At 41.0% G+C, this 26,926-nt stretch overlaps 1 protein-coding gene across 1 annotated transcript in view; it reads right to left on the bottom strand.

Moving 5' to 3' along the window:
* The window catches only part of acvr1ba (activin A receptor type 1Ba), a 28,315-nt gene extending 1,782 nt beyond the window's left edge, over nucleotides 1-26,533 (bottom strand). The window contains exons 1-8 of the mRNA XM_062053103.1: nucleotides 26,354-26,533; nucleotides 8,596-8,832; nucleotides 8,239-8,496; nucleotides 7,461-7,691; nucleotides 5,034-5,201; nucleotides 4,786-4,942; nucleotides 3,385-3,509; nucleotides 3,175-3,305 (exon numbers count right to left, since the gene is read on the bottom strand). Coding sequence (XP_061909087.1) covers nucleotides 3,175-3,305; nucleotides 3,385-3,509; nucleotides 4,786-4,942; nucleotides 5,034-5,201; nucleotides 7,461-7,691; nucleotides 8,239-8,496; nucleotides 8,596-8,832; nucleotides 26,354-26,417 — 1,371 coding nt within the window. The 5' untranslated portion in view covers nucleotides 26,418-26,533. The remainder of the gene's footprint in view (nucleotides 1-3,174; nucleotides 3,306-3,384; nucleotides 3,510-4,785; nucleotides 4,943-5,033; nucleotides 5,202-7,460; nucleotides 7,692-8,238; nucleotides 8,497-8,595; nucleotides 8,833-26,353) is intronic.
* Nucleotides 26,534-26,926: the final 393 nt, after the last annotated feature.

Here is a 26,926-nt window from a genome sequence, read left to right as displayed (position 1 = left end):
CACCACAATCACAATCAACATCACCATCATCACAATCAACATCACCATTATCAACATCATCAACATCACCATCACCATCATCACAATCATCATCATCACAATCATTAACATCACAATCATCAACATCACCATCACCATCATCAACATCACAATCATCATCAACATCACTATTACAAATATCACCATCATCAACATCACAAGCATCAACATCACCATTACAAATATCACAAATCAATGCGCTGAAAAAATCAGTCCCAGCCTTAATTAAAATGATCAAATTACGGTAAATATTGTAGATATTACATATTGTTATGAATGTGTCTGTTAATACATTATATATATATAATTGCAGTGTGTATATACAACTTTGTTGGAGGGTTTTGTAGTTGTTTTAGAGGGCTTTGAAGGCTACAACTTAGCCGCATCTTCCAAATAGTTTTTATCATCTTTAAAATCCTAAAAAACAAACAAAAAAATGTGTTCTTGTCTCTCATGATGATTGTGAATAGGCAACATTTCAAAAAAGGAGAGTTCCCTTTTTAAGTGTGCATTTTTGCGTTCTGAGCGGAGTAAGTGCAGCTTCCCTTTCATGCACCTTAAGCAGTTAAAAAAAGAAAGAAGAGGAAAAAAGTAGGTTTCGATTAGGGTTGTCCCGATACCAATAATTTGGTCCCGGTACCAAAATGTATATCGATACTTTTCCAAATAAAGGGAACTACGAAAAACGTCAATATTGGCTTTATTTGAACAGAAAATCTTACAATATATTAAACATATGTTTCCTATTGCACTCAAAAAACAACTTTAGAAGGCTAAAATATAAATTAACAGGCATTGGGATTTTCTTGTTGTACTCAAAGAACCATTTACTATATTCCATATTACATATAGTCTGCCATAATCAAGGATTAGGTTAGAATAGAATAAAAAGCTTTATTGACATCATATTAAATGCTTCATGATTTATGGTTGCCACTCTTGGTCTGTGCTTAAAGAAAAATACAATTATTAGTAAGTACTAAAAGCAAAACTATGGATACAAGTACACAGAGAAGCCATTTTACAGGTAAAACACTAATTGTTAAAGATAAAAAACAAATTGTAGGAATCTGTTACAAATTTTAGTCATGTCACTTGCATTAGTTGTTAGTTTTAACTCTGCTAATATTTGGCATCAAGCCAAGCAGGTATGTGCGCGTCTACGTATCAGTGGCGTGCCGTCACTAGAGGCAGGGGAGGCACGGCCTCACCTGCCATCATGGAAAGAAAAGAAAAAGAAAAAAAAAATAATTAAATTGTTATATGTATCCAGTGATTATACTAAAGTTATTTTCCATTTAACTTCACCAGTTTTAGATTATTTTTATTTTTATTTTCACATTTGCCGTTCAAATACTGAGAAGAGACGGTGCGGTGATCAGCAGCCAGTTGAGGCACGTCACTGCGTTGCGCCTCAACACGGATTGTGCGCAATGACTCGGCTAACTGCTGGCCTGCTGTGCAGTGAGACCGTATTGCTATATGAATTATATTATACATTTCCATAGTTTAGTTAGCTGAGGTATATAATGTACAGTGTATTTTGTCAACAACTGTATGTGTGTAACATATTTTTAGTGCTGAGCATTCATAAAACTCTGCTGCGAAGACACACTGTATGAGGCTCGTCTCATAACCCCTCCTCCTGGTGCCATGCACCTCCGCCGCAGAATGCACCGCCCGACAGGAGCGCCGCGGCCACACCAACCAAAGCCCACACCCAAACCCTCCACGTGCAAGACCGAATCCACCCAAAAAAAGTCACTTAACAAAAAGCCAAAAAGTGCAAAAACAACAATGCTCGCGCTGCAGGAGCCGCGAACGACCGCAGGGACACAACATTAGGTACACCTGCACTGCAGGTTCATATGTTTGTAAATCTGACTGTGATGATGCAGTCGTGCCTCACCAGACATTAACCTCACCGCACGCCACTGCTACGTATCTACAAGTTATGTATCTACATGTGCACAACAGGGGAGTTAGTTAACTTATGAGAGTGGCGTGCAGTATGTGTTTGCGAGAATGGCAACGTGTTGGCTGAGTGACGTCAGTGAGTGAGTAAAGAGAGAAAGAGGTAGCTTGTGCACTGTGCAGTAGACACAAACGAACATCCTGCAAAACTATTAATAAAGCAACCAGATTGTCATGAATCGGCGGCCTCGTAATTCTGACCTGAAAGCGGATTTTAACAGACCGATTGCAGGGTAAAGTGAAGGGTGTTACCTCCAACAAAAAAAATTTACCCAAGAAGGAACATCTGCCCTGTGCTTCTCGACTATAATCTGCATGGGAGCCGAACAGCTGGAAAGGTGTAACAACAACATTATTACTTGTCACTCTTTATAACTCCTTGTGCATATCTGAATGCTTATTATTTAAATGTTTTCCTAAGTTTGAAGCCGAGGTGGTAATACTAATCGCCACGTTTGGCAAGGCATGTTTTAAAGCAGAGCTTGCAGCACGGCGCCTCCTTGTTTTAAGCGTCAACTTTATTGTTAGTTTTGAAGCCCAAATACCTCCATATTGCGCTTCACGCACCCTCTTTAATAACCAGTATAAATGACAATTTTTGCCATTGTTCCACTCCAAGATCTTATTGCTTTGTGTGTGCGTTTTGACACACTCAACATCATATGCCACGGCTCTGTGGTCACCGCCGCACAGCGGCATTCGGATGAAAGAACGGTACCAGTATTTTTCAGAGGTAGTAAGTATAGTCCCGATTTCAATTAATTAGTAGTGCGGTACTTTATTAGTACCGGTATACCGTCCAACCCTAGTTTCAATGTAGATGCACTGCATAACTGCTTCTAAAATGCCCATAAAAAGTGGTATATGTCCCCTGCATGTTTGAAAACATAGCAAAGGTTAAAAGCATGATAACATGAACATGTAGTAAATGAGAGTTTCCATGGTGATACCCCGTATGCACGCAAATTCCTCATTTAAATAAAGTAATCTGCACCACTTTACAATTGCACACGCAGTCTAAGTAAATCGAATGCAACACGCCCACTAATAGTAAACCCTGGTTAATGCGTGGTGTTTGGACTTTAGTAAACCTTAGTAAATCACACGCAGTGTGCAACATGAATCTAAAAATAGAGGAATGAACGAGCTGTACTTCTTTACCTCGTAGCTCTGCCACCAGTTGGGTACATTGGGCCGCAGCTTCTGGTCACAAACCACCTTCCTCATCTCCTCTATGGAGGGGTCAGAGGGCACCAGGTCGTAGTAGGGCAGTTGGTACTCCTCGTGGATACCTGCAGCCAAACAGGAAAGTGGTGAATTAGGAGCTTGTGATGTGAGAAATTTCTGGAAGCTTGTTTAAAAGGTACTTGCCTCCTGCATTGCAGCGACGTGCTATCTCCCAGTACACCAGGCCCAGTGCGTAGATGTCGGCGCACTTGAAGGAGTCAAAGTGCTTCATGTTGATGGTTTCGTCCAACACTTCAGGAGCCATGTATCTGTAAGGACACACCACATTTTGCGATTGTAGCCTCCTAAGATCCGAACCCCTGTACAGTATCACATGCATTTTTAATTTATCTTGGCTCTTTTTAGGCTCTTTGGAACACAATGAGTATAAAAACAAAAACGAGTTCAAAGTTGCCCTGAACTTTTGGATGTGTTTTCAGCCATCTTGACTCTAAGATGGGATGTGGTATAATCTTCCTCCCCCACTAATTGGCAGTATGATGTCCTCGTAAGTGAAAACCAAGGTCCTGTAGAGAAAAATGTTGTATTGTGGTCTACTAAACCAAAAATGGGATGTCCACTTATATGGACGACAGGTCCTATTGAATGAAAATTAATCTAAAAAAAGAAAAAGACACTTGACATGAGCGTTGCACGATACAGACAATATACAATATACATTTTGTAGGAGAGCTTTCGATAGAGCTTTTAATACTATCACTACATAAGGCATGCCGGTGACACATTCCAGCTGTGTCCCGCGAATTTGACAGCAACAAGAGAAGGAATGCGCCCTCAACGCATTGTAGCATTCTCACTAGCAAGCTATCGGCTAACGTCGCTCTACAGTGCAAAGTCACTTCTAGATCAGCAATCCTTGCCTCCATTGCGGAAAATAAACTATGTTTCTGACTAGTCCCATCACTGGAGGACGAGGAAATAAGTTACTTGACAGAGGAGGGTTTTAAGAATTGAAAATTAGAGCTAATAGTAGGAAATAATTGTAATTATCAATTGTAATTGTTACACCGCCATCCTGTGTTTTTGTCTGATTATAATTGTGATCAAAAATTCAATATTTAATGGATCTTAAAAATTCAAAGTATCCGTATCAGCATTGATATGACCAATACTGCCCCTGTAACTATTTGGTATTTCATCGATACCCACATTTGTAGTATCGCCCAAAACTAATGTAAAGCATCCAAACAACAGATGAATAAGTGCTTATTACATTTTAACATAAGTGTAGGTAAGACCATGTTACATCAGAAAGTAACCAGATATTAACAGTAAATTAGCAAGTAGATTAATAATAGTTTTAAGAAAATAATACAACCGGAAATGACATAATAGGTTACTGCATACGTCAGCAGCTAAATTTCAACCAATTTTAAAATAATTAAATTATCATTTATACACCAAATAATATACTGTGATATACATTGTTATCACAGGAGACTGCAATATATATTCGGACATAGGTTTTAGGCCATATCACCCATACCTACTTGACTGCGAGCATTAGAGTGTGGAAATTTTTACCTCTTGGTGCCCACACGTTGGTTAGGAGCAATATCGATCGTGTCTGTGATAGACTCATGCCGTACAGCCAGACCAAGGTCCGCGATGGCGCACATGCCGTTTTTCTTGACCAGGATATTTTTAGACTTGAGGTCACGGTGAGCGATGCCAGGCTTACCTGCGGGCAAGCACACAGCACACCTTTAAAGTCTGTGCCTGGAGCTCAGCATCTTAGATAACGTTCACACGCCGATAAGAGTTTGTCTCACCCTGAGTGCCGAGGATCTCCATGTGCAGATGTGCCAGTCCACTGGCAGCCGACAGTGCCAGCTTGATCATGCCCTCGATGGTGACCGAGTAGCGGTTCAGGTAGTCAAAAAGTGAGCCGTGCTCGTGGTAGTCCGACACCAGCCACAGCTGTGTCCATGTGCCGTTGTCTGAAGGAAAACACAACAATAACACAAATACTGTAAATGCTGCGCGTGTAACATAGGCATAAATTGGAAGCAGGTAATAATCAGTGAGGCCATTTTTTACCAGCTACTTTTCTTTCTAGAGTGCATGGGAATGTGGAAAGGAACATTTAACTCTCTGTGACCCCCTTCGTCATTTGTAAGAAGTATATTTCACAACACAGCAGTTACAGTAAAAATGTGGAAATAGCGGTAAGGAGCAAACTGCTGAGTCAGCGTTTATAGTGCTGACGAGTTGATAGTAAAACAGTAGGCCAAATGGAACACGTATGATTTTTTTTTAGTTCAACAATTATAAGCGCATGCAGAGATAGGACAATACTTCTAGATTTTTCCCACACACAAGCTTTCAAAGTCATCCTGTTTACAAAAAGATCAAGAGGTTGCCTAAAGCCACAACTGGTAATGGCAATATATTTTTTGACCAGGTGTTAGACCTTAGCATTAATTAATGAATGCCAATTAATTAATTAATTATTGCATTAATTATCAGGTATGTGAGCACCCTCTAAGAAAAAAAGAGGATACTGAAGTAAAAGGGGAAAATCGGCACAAAATGCTGCCAAACAAATCCTGAAAGAACATTTTGAAAATCCAGACTACATTTCCTGCAATCGGGTGCATTTCTACACTTTATTTTACCTTTACATTTATTCTCATCTACCAACCTCATCTTTCTGACACTTGCATGTCCAATGTAATGTGCCACATAATTTGTTATTCTTTTTAGTAGATAATTTACTAACATTATTGTCATTGAATATGTAATGTAAAATTCTATAACATACATGCAAAGTACTCAGAAAACGTTTCCCATTTGGCAACTCTATCCTGTAGCCACCCCCCTTCGGGTAATATACTCCCAATGTTGTGACCTCTGTTTACATCCGTCACGTCAAAAATATACCTTCTTGCTGGCTACTAATAAATGCTCTACAACTTAAAATGGTTCACAACTAATAGTGATCGGACTGTAATCATCCAAAAATGTTTAGCAGCCGCCAACGTTGTAGCTCGGAGAGAGAACGCAGGCGACAACAAGTAAGCTAACTAGATAATGCTAACTATGCTACCTAGCGAGTTTGTTTTGTGGTCTCTGATCATTACAGCAGGAGAAACAGTAATTACCTACGACTGAGGCAAGCGTTCGACCCATTTTGTTTGGATCATATTTTTTTATATTTCATTAAAAAACAGTGGAAGGGATATTTTGACGCGAAAATTAATGTTTAAAAATGCGGATATACGCGTTTTTGCGAACTTTTCACATGCCTGATTCATATATGAACGTAGATCCAACCATGCATCAATTTTCTACGGTTTAAAACCAAAAATAAATAAATACATGACATGCATACTAATAAAACATTTTGAAAATGTTTCTGTGTGACATTCTGACAGTAAAATTGCATTAGTATCAAAACATTGGGGTCTTTTTAAATTATGAATGCAAGTAAGTTCAAGTTAAAGTTAAAGTCCCAATGATAGTCACACACACACACTTGGTGTGGTGAAATTATCCTCTGCATTTGACCCATCCCCATGTTCACCACCTGGGAGGTGAGGGGAGCAGTGAGCAGCAGCGGTGGCCGCGCTCGGGAATCATTTGGTGATGTAACCCCCGATTCCCAACCCTTGATGCTGAGTGACAAGCAGGGAGACAATGGGTCCCATTTTTATAGTCTTTGGTATGACTCAGCCGGGGTTTGAACTCACGGCCTTCCAGTCTCAGGGCGGACACTCTAACCACAATTAGTGTGATTAACCAAAATGCCAAAGTGTGATTACTTCGATGTTATTGTTTGAAAGCACTATTATTTTACACAACTCACCTGGTAACTATTGGAGACGGACTGGTTAATAATTGCTAATGAATAGTTGCTAGTCTCCTTTATACAACATTAGTGAGGCAAATAACCTCCTCTTGTTTTATGTTAAAGTGGTCAATCCTGCTTATTTCAAGTGCTTTCAAAACTATATTGGATACTAATGTGGCATTATAGTAGGTTTCTTTTAATAAAACAATGCATACGTCTCAAGTTGTGTACAAGGTGAATCTGCATACTTTTTTTCTTCACCGACATACTGTACTTGGTTACTTTGGCAAGTTGTCATACATAGACTTTTTAAAGTTGTGAGAAATTCAAAAGATCTTGTGTAAATCCGGTCAAATTTTCGTACCGGACTCCGACTGCTTTTAGTTGTTGCTCTTCCTAACCTTACCTTTATTGTCTGCTGCAATGAATCCCAGGATGTTTTCATGGCGCAGCATTATTGTCTGATAGATCTCAGCTTCTCTGAACCACGAGCGTTCCTCTCTGGATGAGAAGATCTTCACCGCCACGTCCCCTCCACGCCACTTGCCTCTCCAAACCTCTCCAAAACGACCCTTTCCTATAATTTCCTGCAGCACAATAGTCCTGGCCACAGTGCGCTGCACAAACAGGGGCAGACCTGTAAGGGGCAGCAGAAGACAAATGTAAGAATATTGTTGTTTTCTAAACTGCAACATCTAGTAAGAGTAAATCCGGTTAGAAAGAGGCTATAAGGTAACATGACCTCATCGGGCATGCTGGTGTGTTCCCATCACACACATGTTTGCACACATTCCGGGCGGATTACTCTCCAAACCACAAACTATTTCCACCGTTAGTGCTCAGTGGAACGCAGATAAAATAATTGCTACCACGCAAATGTTTCCCAGACTTGTAAAATCCCTTGTGACTATCACAAATCATTGCAAGTGTTTACAGTTGTGATAAGACTTCACTGATCTATGTTCTGTGAGGTCACAGTGACCACCTACATTTTCAAAATCAGTACATCCTTGGAGGCTAAGTGGGTGTTCATGCCAGATGTGATGAAGTGTCTTTGGACAAACAGAAAATATGCCTCCCATGTGGAAAGCAACTCTTAAGGCTGAAATAAAACCCACTTGTAGAATTCAAATATGGCCCCTCACCTAAAACAACAATAAATCACATTTATCATGAGTTATTACCAGAGCCTGATCCGGAGGTAGACATGTCATAGATGAGGTCCTGCAGGGTCTTGTCCTTGGCCAAGTACAGATGGTCACAGGATGGGTCCTCTACCTCCAGCCTCTGCCTGTGACTGTAGGCCCTCTGATGATACTGGAACAGGAAAACGCCAACCATCAACAGCACACAGAGCAGAAAGACGGGCCCCGCAATGACTGCCACTAGCTCCACCGGGCCCCAAGAGCTGCCCAAGCCTGAAAGGTCCTCCTTTGTGGGAACTGGGAAGAGACAAAGGCATCGATGTAAATGTTTTCATGTGAACATTCTCAAAGTGTGAATATAAGTGGTGATGCTAAATGAGATGGGAGGAGCCTAACCAGGAACTTTCAGGTCTATACTGTTGCAGTAATCCACATAGCAGCAATGAGTGTTGAGTAGACCCTCAGCGCTCAGACAGTAGAAAGGTTGCCCGGGCGGAACCAAGTTATCCCGTTTGATGCAGATGCGTACATGTTGCTCCTTCCCCTGAATGGTGTACGTGGAGGCCATGCAGGCGCCATCTGTCTCACACTCATAGCCTGTCTTCTCACATGTTGTGCAGTTACAACGCAGAGCTGTTAAATAAAAAAGAAAAAGAAAAATAATTGAGTAAACTGAGTAAACAAAACATTGACTTAATAAATCACATTTTAACTTTAAGGCACGCCATCATGACACAAGTCAGAAATGTGCAGAATTAGTTACTTTTTATGTAAAATGTACCCTTATTAAATAAAATCATCTTTCATTATTGACAACATTGATTTTCTATCCATAATCCTCTAGCAGGAAAAGTCCAGCACTGCAGAACAGCCAAGTCTTGAAGGAGTTTTTTTAATTTAGAGTTTTAATGCTAATAGGAGCTATTGGCAGAGCAGTGGTTCACACCGCAGATTTTTTTTGCAGCTGGAGTACAATCAATTCCCACTCATTGCGATCATTTTACAAGTAATTACCAACAGTCACCTCCTTCCACAAAAAACAATGTCCCAAGCAAACAAGCTGAAGAACAAATGGTCAATTTAAGTAATTCCACTGTGGCTGTTCCAGAGTTAGTTCAGAGTAAGTTCTCAGAACTTTTGTTTTCTATTATTAAGGCGTCACAGAGGTGCTAACGAGCCGGAGGTTTTTTGGTTGTCACCTGACTCCAAAAGCTTGCTTGGCTGAGTGGAATCCGTTAGCACAATGAAACAAGGGAGGCGTTACCTCAAGTAAATACCCATGTTATCTCCATTTCTACATTACTAGTTCATCTCCCTAGTTGTATGTTGTCAACATGAGCCAGAGCAGATTTTACATTAGTTATCAATATTTTTGCCAAACAACTCTGCAATTGTCAGAAAATATTTTGCATCACCCATTATGTCCATCAAACAATGTACCGGTAGTAAAAAACATGGAGTATTTCTTACAGTCAACTTTGTTTGCACAGTCCTTAATATTGTATTGCCATCTGTTACTGTGATGCGCAGTGGTACTGTACATAACATTTACTGTTTAATTGAATATTACACACAATAAAAGCTGCATGCGTTTTTTTAAATTAATGATTGGCAGGTAGTTGGCCAAATGTTGACATAAAATCAAGAATCTTTCAAATAAAAGCTCTGGTGTAAACTGCACCCCAGGAAACTCAAAAGCTTTTCGTATGGACATTGGACCGAAAAAAATAAATAATTAAACACTAGGATTTTTTTTGCACAGCACAAGATGATCTCCATTTGTGATTTCCCGATCAGAGTCGCAACCTTGTGATTTAATGACACGGCTCCCCTGGTAAATCAGTCACTTGTTTGTGGCAAACGCCGGGTCAAGTCCAGTTCAATACCAGCACCAAGGTTCGCTACAGTAGAAAACGATTAAGTGTGAGTATAATAACAACAACAATAATAATAATAACATAAATGATAATATTATTATCACCATTGGGTTTTTTTCAAATTATACTACAGATGCTGGAGTAGCAATATGGTCACATTCAAAAGTGGATGTAAAGACTTTCATTCAGCTGTAGAAATGTTGTGATGTCAGACATAAAGCAGGACTTAAGTAGCAGCGCCCAGACAAGCATTGAAATTAGAGCCTTCATTGCGGATGGACCCAAAGAGTCAGAGTGGAGACTGACGTGCCTGGTGGGAGAGACCAACTGAAATCCAACAAGAGAAAAGAGCACTTGCCAAACACCCAAACAAGCAGTATTTAGATTAATTTCTCACCCCGGTCTTTAGACCACACGGACACAAACTGTCAGACAGATAACACTATTTATGTTTTATTTTGACGAGACCGCCATTAGATTCAGCCTTTGTGTACTGCAGCCTACTTTTTCTTACTTGATCATTAAGTCACACACGTTTTACAACATACTACACCTTAAGACACACAAATTGACCTGTGTTTTACAGAAATTATAAATCAAAAAAGGGTAGTATGGTTGTCTGGAAGATCAATAATAATGGCAAATATTGCAGTTTCCTCCTCTGGGCATTTAAAGGTGATGTATGTTACTGGGTCAAAATTACATTTTTAAACCAAAAAATTAAGATAAAAGGACCTAATGCTTGCAGCCCACTTAAAAATAAGCGCCCTCAAGGCAGCAACATAACCTTTGCAAACAGCCCCTTTAATTGAGATCAGAGACAAAGGGTCCTCACAGGTTAACTAATACCAGGGGTGGTTGAGCAACTGGATCTCAAGAATTCTCTATTGGGTCCGCTCAGCTCTAAGATGATACGAGTCTACCAAGGCTTTAAAGAGCTAAACACAGAGCAGATAAGGACAAGACAGGGTGTTTGGAATAAATCCCGCAGGAACTGAAACAAGTCCCTGCTACAACATTGAAGTCACAGGCCAAAATCATCCTTCAATCAAACTGAACACTTTTTGAAAGAAACAAAAAACCAAGAAGAGAGGGATACTTATCTTTATTATTTGCCAGAGACATGTGTCAGTCAGTTCAAGGACTAACAAATGTCTGACACAAAGCAAGAAAAGATTTAAGCGTGGCAAGCTTCTACTAATCTCCAGTCTTATCCAGAGGGTCTTTTTGACCAGAGATGCTCACACAAATTCCCTTCTACAAGTGAGGGTTAAAAAAAAAAAAAGAGTAGATTTTCCCCTTTGCTCTTTTTTTACCTACATTGAGACTTTGCTCAATTACTTGTGCAACATATCGATAACTCTTGCATTAATTGCACATGCATGGAGATGATGCAAGTTTGCAAAACAAACTAAATCATATGAACTGTTTCCATACTACTGAGGCCCCATCCTGTGTGGGAGCGTTCTTTTTATGCAAGTGTCATGTATGCTGATATGACTAATCTATGCTTGATTACTGGAAAGGAGGACTCAGAGCAGGGTTGCAGTAATATTTATTTGGCAATCGCGTGTGTATGTGTTGTTCTATCTAGTAGGCGAACGGGAAAAGGCTGGAATGTTGGCAATCATGTTTAAATTGACTACGGTTTGCCAAAAAAGCATTTGCCTGCAGACGTAATGTAAATTAGGCCCTATACAAACAAAAATGTTGAGAAAGGCCAAAACTCACTTCAACATTAACAATGCAAATTGTTCCGAATAGGATAAAAAGGGACAGCACTGTGGTTTGAGACGATGTATGAACACAGACATGCAGAGACTTAGAAAGGAAACATAGCTGAAAACACATTACCACATAACCGCTCTAGATCCTTCTGTGATGGATTGTGGTCAACCAAAAGTTTGTTTGGTGGTAGCATCTTTTACAAAAACCTGTTTAAAACATACAATTAAGCAATGCTCACTTGCATTTGACCAAACACCATGTTTGCTTACAGAATTTGAAGGAATGATGAAACGAAAGCTGTACTTGATGGAATAACTTAACGCAGAACGAAGTAGAGGCCTGATGTGTGTCACTGTTATTTTGCATGAACTCTGCTCTTGTATGCACATAATTGTTGGTCTTTACACTGGTGCTTTGTGCAGAGATTAAGATGACATGAGGAGGGATTGGAGCGGGCCTGAGTGAACAAAGAGCCGAGCAGGAGAAGGGGGCGTGAGATAGAGAAGGGGGGGTGGGTGGCGCACAGTGGACTGCCAGGGTCAACAGTAAAAACCCCAACATTTGAGGACCAGACAGGGCGGGGGCTGGGACGGGCAATACAAAAGGGGAGGGGGAGTCATGAGCTGGACTTATAGGGCCCCCAGCTGCGATTGGGGTCCGCCCAAGGGAGCAGCTGTGAGCGTCATTAAAACCCAGTCTAGACTTTGACTTACTGGGGGAAGGGGGGGCAGGTAACAGGAAAAAGGGAACAGTGAAGTTGAAAAGAGGGAGAGCACATTGGGCTGATTGAGTTTGTGTGTCAAGTTCCTATCATTCCGTGCATGCTGAGGCAGGAAATGACAGTCGTAGTGAGGAAGGGATTAATAAAACAATGTTGCCCAAATTAGTATTGCCGCAACAACACACCGCAGTATTGTTAAATTCTGAACAATTCACCTCATTATGCGCGAGTGTATGATTTAATTTGTGTGTTGTTTAAAAATTAGCTGTGCAGAGTCGTTCTGTCAAGAATGGTAAAACTCTTAAGCTTCCTTGGTGCAGGTTACAAAAAAAATCCCACAACTTCCAACAGACACTTTAGGCATACGTATGAGGAGCACAGCACTATTACCCAAAGGCACTGGCTGAAATTAGATATCTACAGATAGCAGACAGAGTTGATCAAGACAAACAGCCGCCACCAGACAGAGCGGGTGTGCAACACACAACACACAGCATGCACAACAGTGTCCGAATCAATGCTCCGGGAAGGAGGAAAGTCATTACCTTTGTCTGCATCCTGGGCTCAAATTACTGATCTCCTTCTAAAAAGGGAAGTCTGAGGGACTGTAGCCGCAGTAATACTACTACTATCAACACCACCATAGAAATATTCATTAATTCATTCATTCATATTCAAACAAGGTTTATAATTGTAGTTGGAGAACTGAATTTTGATTTATCTTATTTCACCACACTAGTGAAGTACCTGATCTCACCAGAATCATGCAGTGGGATTCAAAGGCAGAGTAAATTAGAACCACACTATTGAATACATGTGTACTTCGTTTGGTGCTATGTAGGGATGATGTTTGATTAGAAATTATCGAGTTCGAGCCCATTATCGAATCCTCTTATCGAACAGATTCCTTATCGATTCTCTTATTGAATCCAGATAGGTTGCTGTATATGGAAAAAAAGACAATATTTGGTTTAACAAAAGCTCACTTTTATTTTATAAGAAAAAAATAAAATAAAATAAAAAAATAATATTGACTGTTACCCCCCTAAAAAAATTTAAAAAATACATATTGACTGTTGTTACCCAAAGTATATTATGTGGGATTTTTCAGAAAAACAAATATATACAATAACACAAAAACAACCTGTCTCTGTGATCACTATAGGTGTATAAATAATAATATAGTGTTAAATAAAATCAGTACCTTGGGCACAAAACTGCTGCTATTGGAACATACTAACTACACACACTATGACACTAAGAACACCACAGTCATCAATCAACAATTTTTCTTCCAAAAAATTAGCATGTCTGCTTTTTCAGGATCAAGTCTGACCCGCTCTTCGCTAATCTGATCGTGTTTGGTTTTTAAAAAGTCGGTCTAACACACCTAGATTATATACGTAGATTAGATCTTTCAATTGGGTGAGGATTCCAGAGAGGACCCTTTGTACTGCACATACACCAGTCTAAACGCACGGTATATAACCTGGAAGCAGATTCCATTCAATCAAAACACAGGTAACAACTGTAATGAAGAAAGAGACTGTAAATTTGCTTCACAAATGAAAAGAATGGAACATTTTGAAGTGCATCGATGGGAAAAAAAAAAGAACAAATACAAGTGAGATCATGGAAGAGAATGAAGCAAGTTGGTATATTACAAGGTAAAGAAAAAAGCATAAATAAACCTCTTCACGCTGCATTTGTGCACTCCACACTGATGAGCAATAACTCCAAACAACTGGCAAGCTTGTACGAAACAATAGCAACCCACATTTGAAGTGGTACTGGGGCACAAACTGTACTTTTTCTTTCGGACTCAAAACTCCTTCCATGAATCCACAGAATTTATTGAATGAACTTCAAGATATTCGAAAGTTTTCTTTCAATTTTCCGTCCGAAAATTCCTTCAAAACAACTCTCTCCCACCCGTCTTGGCTTCCAACCCGCATACATAGCAATTACGAGACCTTCTTGGTAGCAGAGTAATTTTTGTAGCGCAATTTCAGATCATATTTTGATGCTGTCTTGCTATTTAACATCAGCATAGCCATTAGAGACGTAATATATTGCAATTTGTGCCAATATTACGGCGGACATTAGGTACAACAAGAACTGGGCTGTTGGCTTGTGAGGAGCCGCAAAGATGCCTTGTTTGGATGTGACGTCATCGGTCAACTGGAAAAGCAACAAATGTATTCGTGCTAAAAAGAAATAAGCGCCCCCCAGTGTACGGGAAGCAGACGGCATATGACCAATAGTCACATCAGAGAGTGTGCATGGACACTGGAACTTCACAGGTAGGTGTGAAAATAAAAATAAAAAATTGAGAATTCAGACTAATTTAGTGCATGGAAACATACCGAATGTTGCAGAGACAGAAAGCACAAAGGAAGCTAGACCAAAAACCTGAAGAGAAATTGGTTTCAAAAAGAGAAAGGATGAACTTCTTTGTTTAAATCAAAAAAGTCAGATACCGACCAAACGGGAAAATAATCTGCAGAACATGCCGCCAATGAGTCGTTGCTAGCGACTTGAACACGTATATTATTTTCCATCACTTGAAGACACAGCATGACGAACATCAGTGCGTTGAGGGGATCTGGTTTGGTGGCTGTAGGTTTAGGTTTCTGCTTTTTGAAGATGATGTGGTCATGATGGCTTCATCTGGCCAGGATCTTCAGCTCTCACTAGATAGGTTCACAGCCGAGTGTGAAGAAACTGGGATGAGAATCAGCACGTCTAAGTCCGAGTCCTTGGTTCTCGCCCAGAAAAGGTTGAAGTGCCATCTCCGGGTTAGGGAGGAGATTTTTCCCCAAGTGGAGGAGTTCAAGTACCTTGGAGTCTTGTTCACGAGTGAACAGTGGATTTTAATATCGACAGACGGATCGGTGCGGCGTCTGCAGTGATGTGGACCCTCCATTGATCCATCATGGTCAAGAAGGAGCTGAGCTGAAAGGCAAAGCTCTCAATTTACCGGTTGATCTACGTTCCCATCCTCGCCTATGGTCATGAGCTTTGCGTTATGACCGAAAACACAAGATCACGGGTACAAGCGGCCGAAATTAGTTTCTTCCGTCGGGTGGCGGGGCTCTCCCTTAGAAATAGGGTGAAAAGCTCTGTTATTCGGGAGGAGCTCAAAGTAAAGCCGCTACTCCTCCACATCGAGAGGAGCCAGGTGAGATGGTTCAGGCATCTGGTCAGGATGACTCCCTGGGGAGGTGTTTAGGGCACGTCCGACCGGTAGGAGTCCACGAGAAAGACAGAGGAAACGTTGCGGGGACTATGTCTCTCGGCTGGCCTGGGAACACCTTGGGGTCGCCCTGGAGGAGCTGGACAAAGTGGCTGGGGAGAGGGCAGTCTGGGCTTCTCTGATCGGGCTGATTCCCCCGTGACCCAACCTCGGATAAGCGGAAGAAGATGGATGGATGGATGAATGATTGAATAAAACGTTACAAAATACAGATTCAACCTTAAAACCACAACATGACAAAGTTAAGTTGTTGTCCAAAAGCTCCGTCTATGACATACAATCCCGCAGACACAGAGAAGTGACAAATTCCATCTTATAATGTATATGTGTGGACATTACTTTAGTATACGCTGTCCAAAAGAAGGGCTGGTACCAACAATACTTTATTGTTTTTCTAATTGTCTTGTCTTTTATTTATATATATGAAATACATGTTATACTTTAAAAAAGATACGCAAAATCGGCATTAATTTCTTGTTTGTTCCAAGTAGGGGTTCAACGTTCAATAATACAAGTTGTATAGTCAGTGATGTCATCACTCATGTGTTTCTGGATGGAAACAAACTTGTGCGAGTCAGCGCGACCGGCAGGAAGAGATAAATGGCAGCGGACACTGGCAACAACACTATGGGCAAAAACATGGAAAGTATTGGAACATTTCACCCAATACACGTCAAAGACACAAATAACTAGTTCAATTTACAAAGCGTACATTGCTTTTCATGGGCACATCTGTGATGCAGGATTTAAAAAAAGAGGTATTTTCAAAGCGGAAGTTGACTCTACTTTCTAATAGCAGTTAGAAAGATAGATTGAATATTTCTACAAAAGAGACTTGTGTGAAATTGCGCGCAACAGACATGAACTCTTATGGTAAAATGGTAAATGGGTTGTACTTGTATAGCGCTTTTCTACCTTTTTTTTAAGGAACTCAAAGCACTTTGACACTATTTCCACATTCACCCATTCACACACACACATTCACACACTGATGGCGGAAGCTGCCATCCACGGCGTTAACCAGGCCCATCAGGAGCAAGGGTGAAGTGTCTTCCTCAAGGACACAACGGACGTGACTTGGATGGTAGAAGGTGGGGATTGAACCAGTAACCCTCAGATTGCTGGCACGGCCACTCTCCGAACTTCGCCATGCCGTCCTCCTTATTGCTACGGGATCTTTGTGGGTGCAGCCATTGTCCATTTTCAGTATTTGAATTAATGGAACAGAGAGGAAGGAGGCTGCTTCAGAGAGAAATTGTGGGTCCTGCGGTGGCAGTATGGTAGGATCAGTAATTGTGGAGCCGGGTCAGTCACAGGGTACCCTGTCTGCTGGACCAATTAAGATTCAGTGCCTCCGGGCCCAACGGAGGTCATTATTGACACTGGTCATTATGGGGGGGGGGGGGGGGGGGGGTTACTAGACAACCACAGACTTGACCTGAATCTGACTCGCTCACTTGCCATTACAGAAACAACTGGTAAGTACTGATTACATTTTATTATTAGTATTATGGTCTGGTTCATGCAGCTTCAGGACTTCATTTTTAGTGTAGTGAGAGTTTAAGTAGAAATGGATGATGCAACAATGGCAGTACGGTTCGAAGAATTCCTTTGGAAAATCACCTTAGAAGCTAGTAAGCTTTCACCTTATCCCAAACTTTCCCTTTGGTGTGATCCAATGTGCACATCATCCACACTTTTGATATAGATATGATTATACAGCATGATCATACAGCATGATTAAGCTGTAGAGGTAAGTTTATCCAAAAAAACAACAACATCATATGTCTAAGATAATGAACAGTACACAGCACAGACTTTTACCTGTGATAACGATATTAGGGATGTCCCGATCTGATATTGGTATCGGAAATCAGTCCGATATTAGCCAAAAAAGTGAATATCGGATTTTATCGGACTGAATCTAAAAACTCCGATATAAGCGCTCCGATATAAGCTGTCCATTTACCGCTGCAGCACGTCTATAATAAGTGACTCTGGTTTGATCACACTCCAACACAGTAGGTAGCGGCAATGCCCCTTAATTAACGTTGGTGCCGGCCGCGGAAGAAGAGCGTCTCTGATCCAGCATGCACAGCCCACGTGATCACAACAACGACAACGCAACAAAGTGTAGTGATGTCGGCTGTGTGGAAGTATTTTAACGTAAACTCGGACAAAGACGTTGCCGCTAAATGCAACATTTGTTAGGCGCAAGTGTCCCGTGGAGGGACAGAACCGGGAAGGTTCAATACAAGCAACCTCATCGCACATTTGAAAAAACACCACACAAAAGAACATGAGGATTTTCGCGAGAGCAGCAAGGCGAAGCAACAAACCTCTGGCTCGCTTCAGCAACCCACGCTGGCCGAAAGCTTTGCAAGACGTGACAAACTACCACGGGACAGCAAAAAGGCAATGGCCATAACAGAAAAGATAGCCCAGTTTATTGTGCTTGATGACCAGCCCGTCGGTGGTGAGTAATGTCGGGTTTAAACGCTTAATGGAGCACCTCGAACCTCGCTACATTATTCCTAGCCGCCACTACATTGTAGACAAAACTATACCCCAGATGCACGAAGAGGTTAAAAAGTGTATTGCCGCACAGCATGCCGAAATGCTTATCTTCTCTAAAAAAAATCTCCACATTATGCTCGGACTGCAGAAAGTGGAGATGGAGGAGGAGGATTAGTAAGGGTAGTCAGCACTGACTGATTATTATTTGATTTATGCTCTTGTTATTAGAGTGATATGTTTATTGTGTTTACATTATTCTTCAGTGATGACTAAGAGTAATTACTACATTGTTTTGGGCACAGTCAGTCAGTGAAACTGGAGCTGTGAACTCTTAACTTAGAGCAGTTGGACAGTGGACAATATTGTGTTGTTTTTGTCCCTGCCCACAGTTGTTTCCAACATATGCTGACAGTAAAAAAATAACTGAAGTGAACTTGAATTGTTTTCACTTTAAAACGTTTTTTTTTTTTTTTTAATTGGATTTATTTAGGTTATTTTTCAGGGTCTTCTAATTTATTTTTAATTTATTCTATTCAATTGTATAATTATGTTGGTATTAGTGGTTATTTTGCACTTTAAATATAACATTTTGTTTTTATTGGATTTGTTGAGGTAATACTCTTATGTTGAAGGTTAAACTTTATGTAACCAATTGGTTAATAATAAATGGGTCAGTTTTTCCTATGCCTACTCTTGCTGACTATTGTTTTCTGTTTTAACACTACAACATCAGTAACAGTAACATCACGTTATCAAGCCTTTTCTAACATTCCACACAACAAAATAAGGAATAAATATATGTATGATTCGTGCCTATATCGTATCGTATTGATATTGGTATCGGCCAATACTCAAGGCTACAATATCGGTATCGTATCGGAAGTGAAAAAGTTGTATCGGGACATCCCTAAACGATATATATCACGATTAGGGATGCAACGATATCAAAACCTTACGGTACGATATGATGGTATTAAGGCGACAGTACGATATTATTGTGATCTATATCCAAAACAAATAAGACTTAAAAATGCCATAGTGAGTAAAATGAAGTGGCAGGAATGTTTAGGATATATATACTTACCGGTACTGTAATTGTAAAAAACATAATGCTAAAATGTTCGAATCATATTTTTAAATGCAAAGAATTGTGGGGAGCATCCACTGTGTCTGTCAACTTTTACTTTTTTGAGAATCATATTGAGAACGAAATAGGCACTGACACTACCCACATTCACATAAGTTTTATTTTTTTGAAAATATATTTTGGCCTCTCAGTTGGAATACACATCAACATACAGGCTAATGGGCATATATTTCCCCGTTAGCCTATATGTCGATGTGTCATTGACCGGGCGAGCATGCTAAGCATTACACTAGGAGCACCATTAAAGCATTCATTGCACGAACATACTAGCTTCGTTAGACAAGATCATAGACTGTATTGGACAATATAGTTTACATATGAAATTTCCTTTTCCATTTACTACAAGTAATAAGAAAACGTAAATGCCTGACCAACCTATCAAGGAGGAAATTAGCAAGTTTGGCCTCAGATGAAAAAATCTTCTCCGACTTCAATCGTCTCCATCTTTCAAAAGCATCCCTGATACAAATTATTGTTTTGTTCCTGGCGTTGTCACGAATAAGTTGAGAATCGTAACAACGCCTTTTAGATTTACTAAGGTCTGACATGTTTAGTAACTTTACCAGTGACAGTAGCCAGACGAAAATCCTATTTTAAAAAAAAAGTGGGTTCTTGTCTCTCAAAATGATTGTGAACAATAGGCAAAATTTCCCAAAAAGTGCAGTTCCCCTTTAAGCTACATTTAAACCAGTAAGGGTGGTACAGGGAGCAGGTGGGTAAAGTGTCTTGCTCAAGGACACAACGGCTGTGACTAGAACGGCGGAAGCGGGATCCAAACCTGGAACCCTCATGTTGCTGGCGCGGCCGCTCTACCAACCGAGCCACGCCGCCCCACGTGCTCTGTGTGTTGATTGGCTGGGAGGCTGGCAAAGGACGGACGTGCATTGATTGATATAAATGATGAAGTGAGAAAGTTCTGTTTGTGTCTCGGTTGTTTATTTTGGCATAGACTACAACCTACAGTAGTCGGATTGTAACGACTTCCATTAAAAGCTCATAAACCTATGATAACGGCTCGAGTCACATCATTGCAATATTTAATAAAGTGATTCTTTGGCATACCACTAAATAAAGGCCACATATTTACGAGTGCTATGCGTACCATAGTTTGAGAATCCCTGGTATAGAGAAATATGGAGCAGGAAACAGATACTGTATGTGGTTTGGGGAACATTTCTGCTGTTAAAAAACAACAACTGCTAACCATTGAAGGAATTAAAGCCATTCCCTCAGTCTTCTGTAGATCTGTGGAGTTTTTACAGTAACTAAAAATAATCTTGGATACACACCGTATATAAATATATATATTTTTTCCCATGACCCATTTTACACTCATCTTCCCCTTTTGTGAAAACTGGTTTAGCAGTTATGCTTGTTAACATAAAAACCCAGTCAGGAATACAACCTCCTGCACAGTACAGTCCAGAGGTTTTTTGTCAGCACCTTATGACGGAGTGTTTCCCAAGTGGCAGCCTGCATAACAAACATATTACAAAATCTTGACTAAAGATACAAGATATAGATATGAGAGTGGGGCGGGTACGAGAAGGGGGAAGGGCAGAAGGGACACGCTCCACCTTATAGCAGTGTGTCTGACAGCACTTTAGATCACATTGCAAGTGTTGTCTGCACATAAGGGAGAGTGTGTCACAGGAGAATGCAACACACACAACTCGGTGCTAATCTGAATGAAGTCCACAACACGTGACGTGACTCACCGTCGATCGTCAAACAAAATTCTTGCGAGAGAAAGAAAACACTATGCTTGCCACTGTCCTAGAATCTGCTCTGGCTTACGACTTTCTGGTTGGTCTGGTTTCAGGACATTATGTGTAATCCTCCAGAGGGTGTGCAAACCATTGCTCCACACAGAATTGTGGGCCCCTCTTTCACTAAAGACCCCAGCAGCTGGGCAAACCAATCATTCCACACCCTTGTCTGTGTGGGCCACACAACCCTCACAATCCCCCGACCCCCAACGCTCACGCATGGCCGTCAATTTTACATTACCCTAATCAAATTTATATCACTAAGGTGACATCATTCCAGCATAACTTCCATTAACTGACCAAACTTTTTGATTTGGATCATTCAAATATGGCAGGGTGATTATCTTTTCTTATTGATCAAGCAGGCACATTTATTGACAAACTAGTCTTTTAGGTGTGCTTGTTGATATAAATACAATTGTGTCATGTTGTTAATGACTTATCTTATGTACATTGAAATCTTATAGCATGATATATATGTATATGTTTGAGTGTCCGTGAGGAACATATTTGTCTTGAGCTGAAAAAATTACCCTTTACCTAACACATCAGAAATATGATAAAGGCACTTAGTGGAACTACACCAGGAGGTACAAAGTTTGTGGTTTAAAAAAAAAAATTCCCTAGCAAAAAAAGCTTTAAATTTACATTTAAAATGATTACACAGACAGAGTATAGTATACCCCCAGACGGTCAAGTTTAATCTTGTTCCCTGTATAGCACCAGGGATTATTTTACACCACGGCATGTAATTTCTGTCGCTACACAGTCGCATGTTGACAATTCTTTGCTCTCTTTATCGCACACGGCTGAGCAACATGTCTTTGAGTAACAATGCTTCAGGGATTGCCTTTCTGGGTTACTTTGTAGTCAATCTTTTGTTTATTTTGCATTACGGTCATTATATGCTTCTGTGCACGTGTTGATCAAAATTGGCCTCCACCATGTCCCCCAAAGCTGTGAACGTAGGACATACGGATATATAAAAGGGTATTATTCGTTGAGAACCACTAAACAAAAGGCACACTGCCTACTCTCATGGGTGGTTATAAAATAGTGTAATCATAATAATGAATTCCTCCTTGCCACAAGCAGCTCCACAAAGTTACAGGAAGTAGCTCTTGTGCTTGGTGGAGGCAATAAGACTTTATTTATCTGTCCTTCAAGGAGTCCTAATATACTCATTTTCGACCTTTTGTATTAGATTTTTTTTTACTCTTAAAGAGCAGCTACACAGGATTACCTGCACAGAAAAAAACAAAAAAAACGTTATCCATGTCTGCCTGTTGCATGCCAGCTAAGTCAACATTTCCTCACACTACGTGGGCTGGCTAAAATAATCTATTTTAATCAATTATGGATCGATATCTTTTATAATTTATTGTATCGATTGACAAGGCATTATATCGAATAACTCAAGAGACAACCAGGTACTTTTGTTTACAAATCGCTCTGAACGCATCATTGTCATCAAGTGCCCAACAAAAACTAAGCGCACACTTCCAGCCTTCACAATAAAATTGCTGTGCATTACCTGTTGTCTGACTGCTAGAAAAGTAAGAGTCACGCAAGAATAGCTTACATATATACTGTTATTTTGCACTCAGAGAAACAATACCTTAATGCAATTTGCAGTGATGGAGTTGCGATTCGCGATACTTTTACTTGAAATTATATTCTTATTTCAAAATTGCACTTTTGAGCCTTATGAGAAAGTTTAAACTGTTGAAAAGTAGTTTTCTTAGGGCCATTGCACAAACGTGCCAACACCGCAATCGCAGACAGCCCCATACAGCGATATAACATTTAAAGCAGAGCGGAGGAGGGGGTAGGTCTAGACCAGGGGTCGGCAACCCGCGGCTCCGGAGCCGCATGCGGCTCTTTGACCACTCTGATGCGGCTCAGCTGCATACTTACCGACCCCCTCGATTTTCCCAGGAGACTTATGGATCTCAGTGCCTCTCCTAGATAACTCCCAGGGATAATATAATCCTATTTTCACTCTAATTACTAAATTAAGGGAGTGCCCTGATTGCACTGTAGTAATTGTTCTCTATAGCATTTACAAACAGCGTGCCAGCCCGGCCACATGCTGAATGTAGCTTTTACTTGCACACATAGGAGACAGCAAAGCATACTTAGTCATCAGCCACACAGCTTACACTGACGGTAGCCGTATCAAACAACTTTAACGCTGTTATGTTACAAATATGCGCCACACTGTGAACCCACACCAAAAAAGAATGAAAAACACATTTCTGGAGAACATCCCACCGTAACACAACATAAACACAACACAACCAATACCCAGAATCCCATGCAGCCCTAACTCTTCCGGTCTAGATTATACACCCCCGCTACCACCAAATCCCCCCACACATCAACCCCCCCTTCCCCCCTCCGTGCGTTGGTTGAGCGGAAGAGTTAGGGCTGCATGGGATTCTGGGTATTGGTTGTGTTGTGTTTATGTTGTGTTACAGTGCAGATGTTCTCCAGAAATGTGTTTATCATTCTTTTTTGGTGTGGGTTCAAAGTGTGGCGCATATTTGTAACATAACAGTGTTAAAGTTGTTTTACACGGCTATACCGTCAGTGTAAGCTGTGTGGCTGCTGACCTAGTACGCCTTGCTGTCATTTACGTGAGCAAGCTGAAACTGCATTCTACATGTGGTCGAGCAGGTACACTGTTTGGGCAGGCTGTAGAGGGCGCCAAAAGCAGTGCCATCACGCCCTGATATTCGGGAGTCTCCCGGAAAAAATGAGAGGATTGGCATGTGCCATTCATTCAAAACTTGCGGGCCGCACTAACATCACATTTTCACATTAAAGTGCGTGTGTCTGAGACCCCTGGTTAACATACCACAAAGCATTTAAGCTTTGTATGCGGTGTTTTTCATTTTAAATTTTAAAAAATTTTTTGTGGCTCCCATTATTTTCTTTAATTTGTGAAACTTGCCAAAATGGCTCTTTGAGTGGTAAAGGTTGCCGACCCCTGGTCTAGACTCTAGAGCATTTACACAAGCATTCCCATTTAAGCAAATCCGCACGTATTGGTGTCAACATGACCCTACTTTTAATTCTTTTTTTAAAAAAAAGACTGTAAAACACAGCGTTCTGAGCATTGCAATCAACTTGCAGGGCTCATGTTCAAATGTATTAACCTTACTATTTGACGCTCGGCCATTATTTAAAGGGGCCCTATTATGCAAAACCAATGTTTTGGCCTGTTGGCATCTGTGTTTGTGTGTTTGGGATCCCCATATGTCCCGAAAATTTAAAATCAAACCATGGAGGCATGGTGGAGATATCTATAAAAAATATTGCCTTCTTTCCAAACTTGCTCCAAACGAGACGTTTGAATTTGACACTTTAGTGACATATTTTGCCTTTGTTATGTCATACAACATTTTTATTCAGTTGTAGTCCAATATTGTGGACAATAAGTTCCATCTTTTTCTCTATCCTCTTCTTGTGGGGCACACTGGCTTATACATGCACATGCATGCAAAAAATATTCCGCTGTTGCCATTTCTAATAAAAAGTAGCATTTAGTCCTTACTTATATCTGTCAGTAGGCTCAATATTGAAGCGCTAAAAACTACAACATGGTGAGACAGTCGTAGTGAAAGTCTCTGCGCTGCGGACTTGTCTCCACTCAAGATGATCTCCGGCTGGCCCCACTATGGACTGGACTCTCACACTATTAACTAGATCCACGCGACGTCCATTGCACCGGTCGCCCAGGGGGGTCCACACATCTGCGGTCCCCTCCAAGGTTTGTCATTGTAGCCCATTGGGTTGAGTTATTCCTTGCCCTGATGTGGCATCTGAGTCGAGGATGCCGTTGTGGCTTGTGCAGCCCTTTGAGATACTTGTGATTTAGGGCTATATAAATAAAGTTTGATTGATTGACTTTGAAAGCATGTGACGTAAATTCTGAAGACAGTCAGAAACCAGCTTGAAGATGGTCTGCAGAACAAAATCTAAGCAAAATGTTGACAAGGGCACCACCATACCACAAGGAAGTGTTTTACATTTAGAAAACAATCATAATATGACCACTTTAACAAGAGTATCAACATTGTAACAATATTTATTGGTCAAAGAGGCAAAGCATGATAAGTCTGTGTTAAAAGAATCTATGTGAGAACAGGATACTAAGGCGTAGATAAGATTTAATTATTACCTTTATCAGTTTGGGGGCAGGTTGCAACAAGGAAAAGACGGCTTGGGAAGACTAAAGTGTGGTGTTGCACAACCACTTTGTTGAATTATGAACCATACATAGTCCAAGCAGTGTGCTATATTTTGGGGTCTGTGGTAAGCAGCTGGTATCATCTAAAAACAGAAGCAGAAGGCTAGACTAGACCAGAGCAACCTCCTCGCCTGCGCCTCCAAACACCCCCAACTCGCCACATTTCCATCACAATGAACCCAGACTTCAACTCTGACTCCCGTCTAGGGGTGTGTGAATGCGCGGCTGTCGTCGCCCTATGTCAGCATTCATTGCCGCTGGAGGCCACTGAGCCGCCTTTTCACTCCTTTTACCGATGCAGGAGCTGCCAATGTTTACACCCAAACACTACATTTCAGCCACTTAAGTGGGTTAGGCCTCCATTTAGAGGGGGGGCCTTTCTCCTCAAACTAGAGCCAAAAACATGTGACGGAACCGTAAGTGAGCACATTGAGCAGGTTTAACGAGGCAGCTATCATTGCACTGTGTTGTTAGCACGCATAACACAGATAAGCCCGGGGAGGGATTGTTTAGTATAAATGGCACTAATGTGGGATAAACACCGTTTCAACGTTGAAGCTCAGTTCTTTCACGTTTATACTTGTTAGCTAGCGAGGTTAGCTTGTAATCCGACATAAACATAGCCCGGCTATGTTGTTGTTGTGTTTTAGCCGCACGCTCCAATTACAATTAAAGAACTCCCCCGTCAATCAACAACGAACTCAACTAAACAGACGTACGAATTTGTTGTTGTAATCAGCAAGGGATGTTTTTTAGGTCAACCCTAGCTGGATGTGGTTCGCCAAATCCCCTACTTGTGCTCAGCGCCATGGCGAGGACACACACTCACACGACTCAACCACACACCGAGACAAAAGCCGTGGAGGTACTCGGATCAAACTTACCATTGGCGACGGCCAGTAGCCCCAGAAGGGCCAGCAGCGCTCGGCCGGTGTGTTTCAGAGCCATTTCTCCCAAATTCCCATCGCTCCACAACGGTCAAGACGAGAAAGGCGCCTGGAGCGTGTCGCCGTGAACACAAGTAGACCTGCAACACAACCACAGTCGGACCGCACTCGCCACACCGCCAGACACTCTGCAAGCAAGCTCGTGACGTCACTAAAGGGGCGGGTCTTTGTTTAAAGGAGAGTTGTGCGTGCCCTCCTCTCAGGTCAGTAGTAGTGCAAAGACCTGACTAGAAACATGCTATTACTGAATCAATTTTTAACTTTAAACATAAAGAAAATTTTTTATTGAACACATGATGCGTAATGTGTGAATGTTTTTCCCCAGGATTATGTTATAAATCACTGAACTCATTTTCAACTTTGAGGAGGGGAGGGGCAATGGCAAATAAGGACTCCCTTTACATTTTTGTGCTGATCTGGATATTTTTTTTTATCTCTTTTGTAAACGTGTTGAGGGCAAACTTTATAGTAATGTAAGGACCCATAGTGTTTGGATGACCGGAATTGCAC

The sequence above is a fragment of the Entelurus aequoreus genome, linkage group LG07 (assembly GCF_033978785.1).
Source record: "Entelurus aequoreus isolate RoL-2023_Sb linkage group LG07, RoL_Eaeq_v1.1, whole genome shotgun sequence".
Classification (NCBI taxonomy): Eukaryota; Metazoa; Chordata; class Actinopteri; order Syngnathiformes; family Syngnathidae; genus Entelurus; species Entelurus aequoreus.
This window is presented reverse-complemented; position numbering and strand designations above follow the sequence as displayed.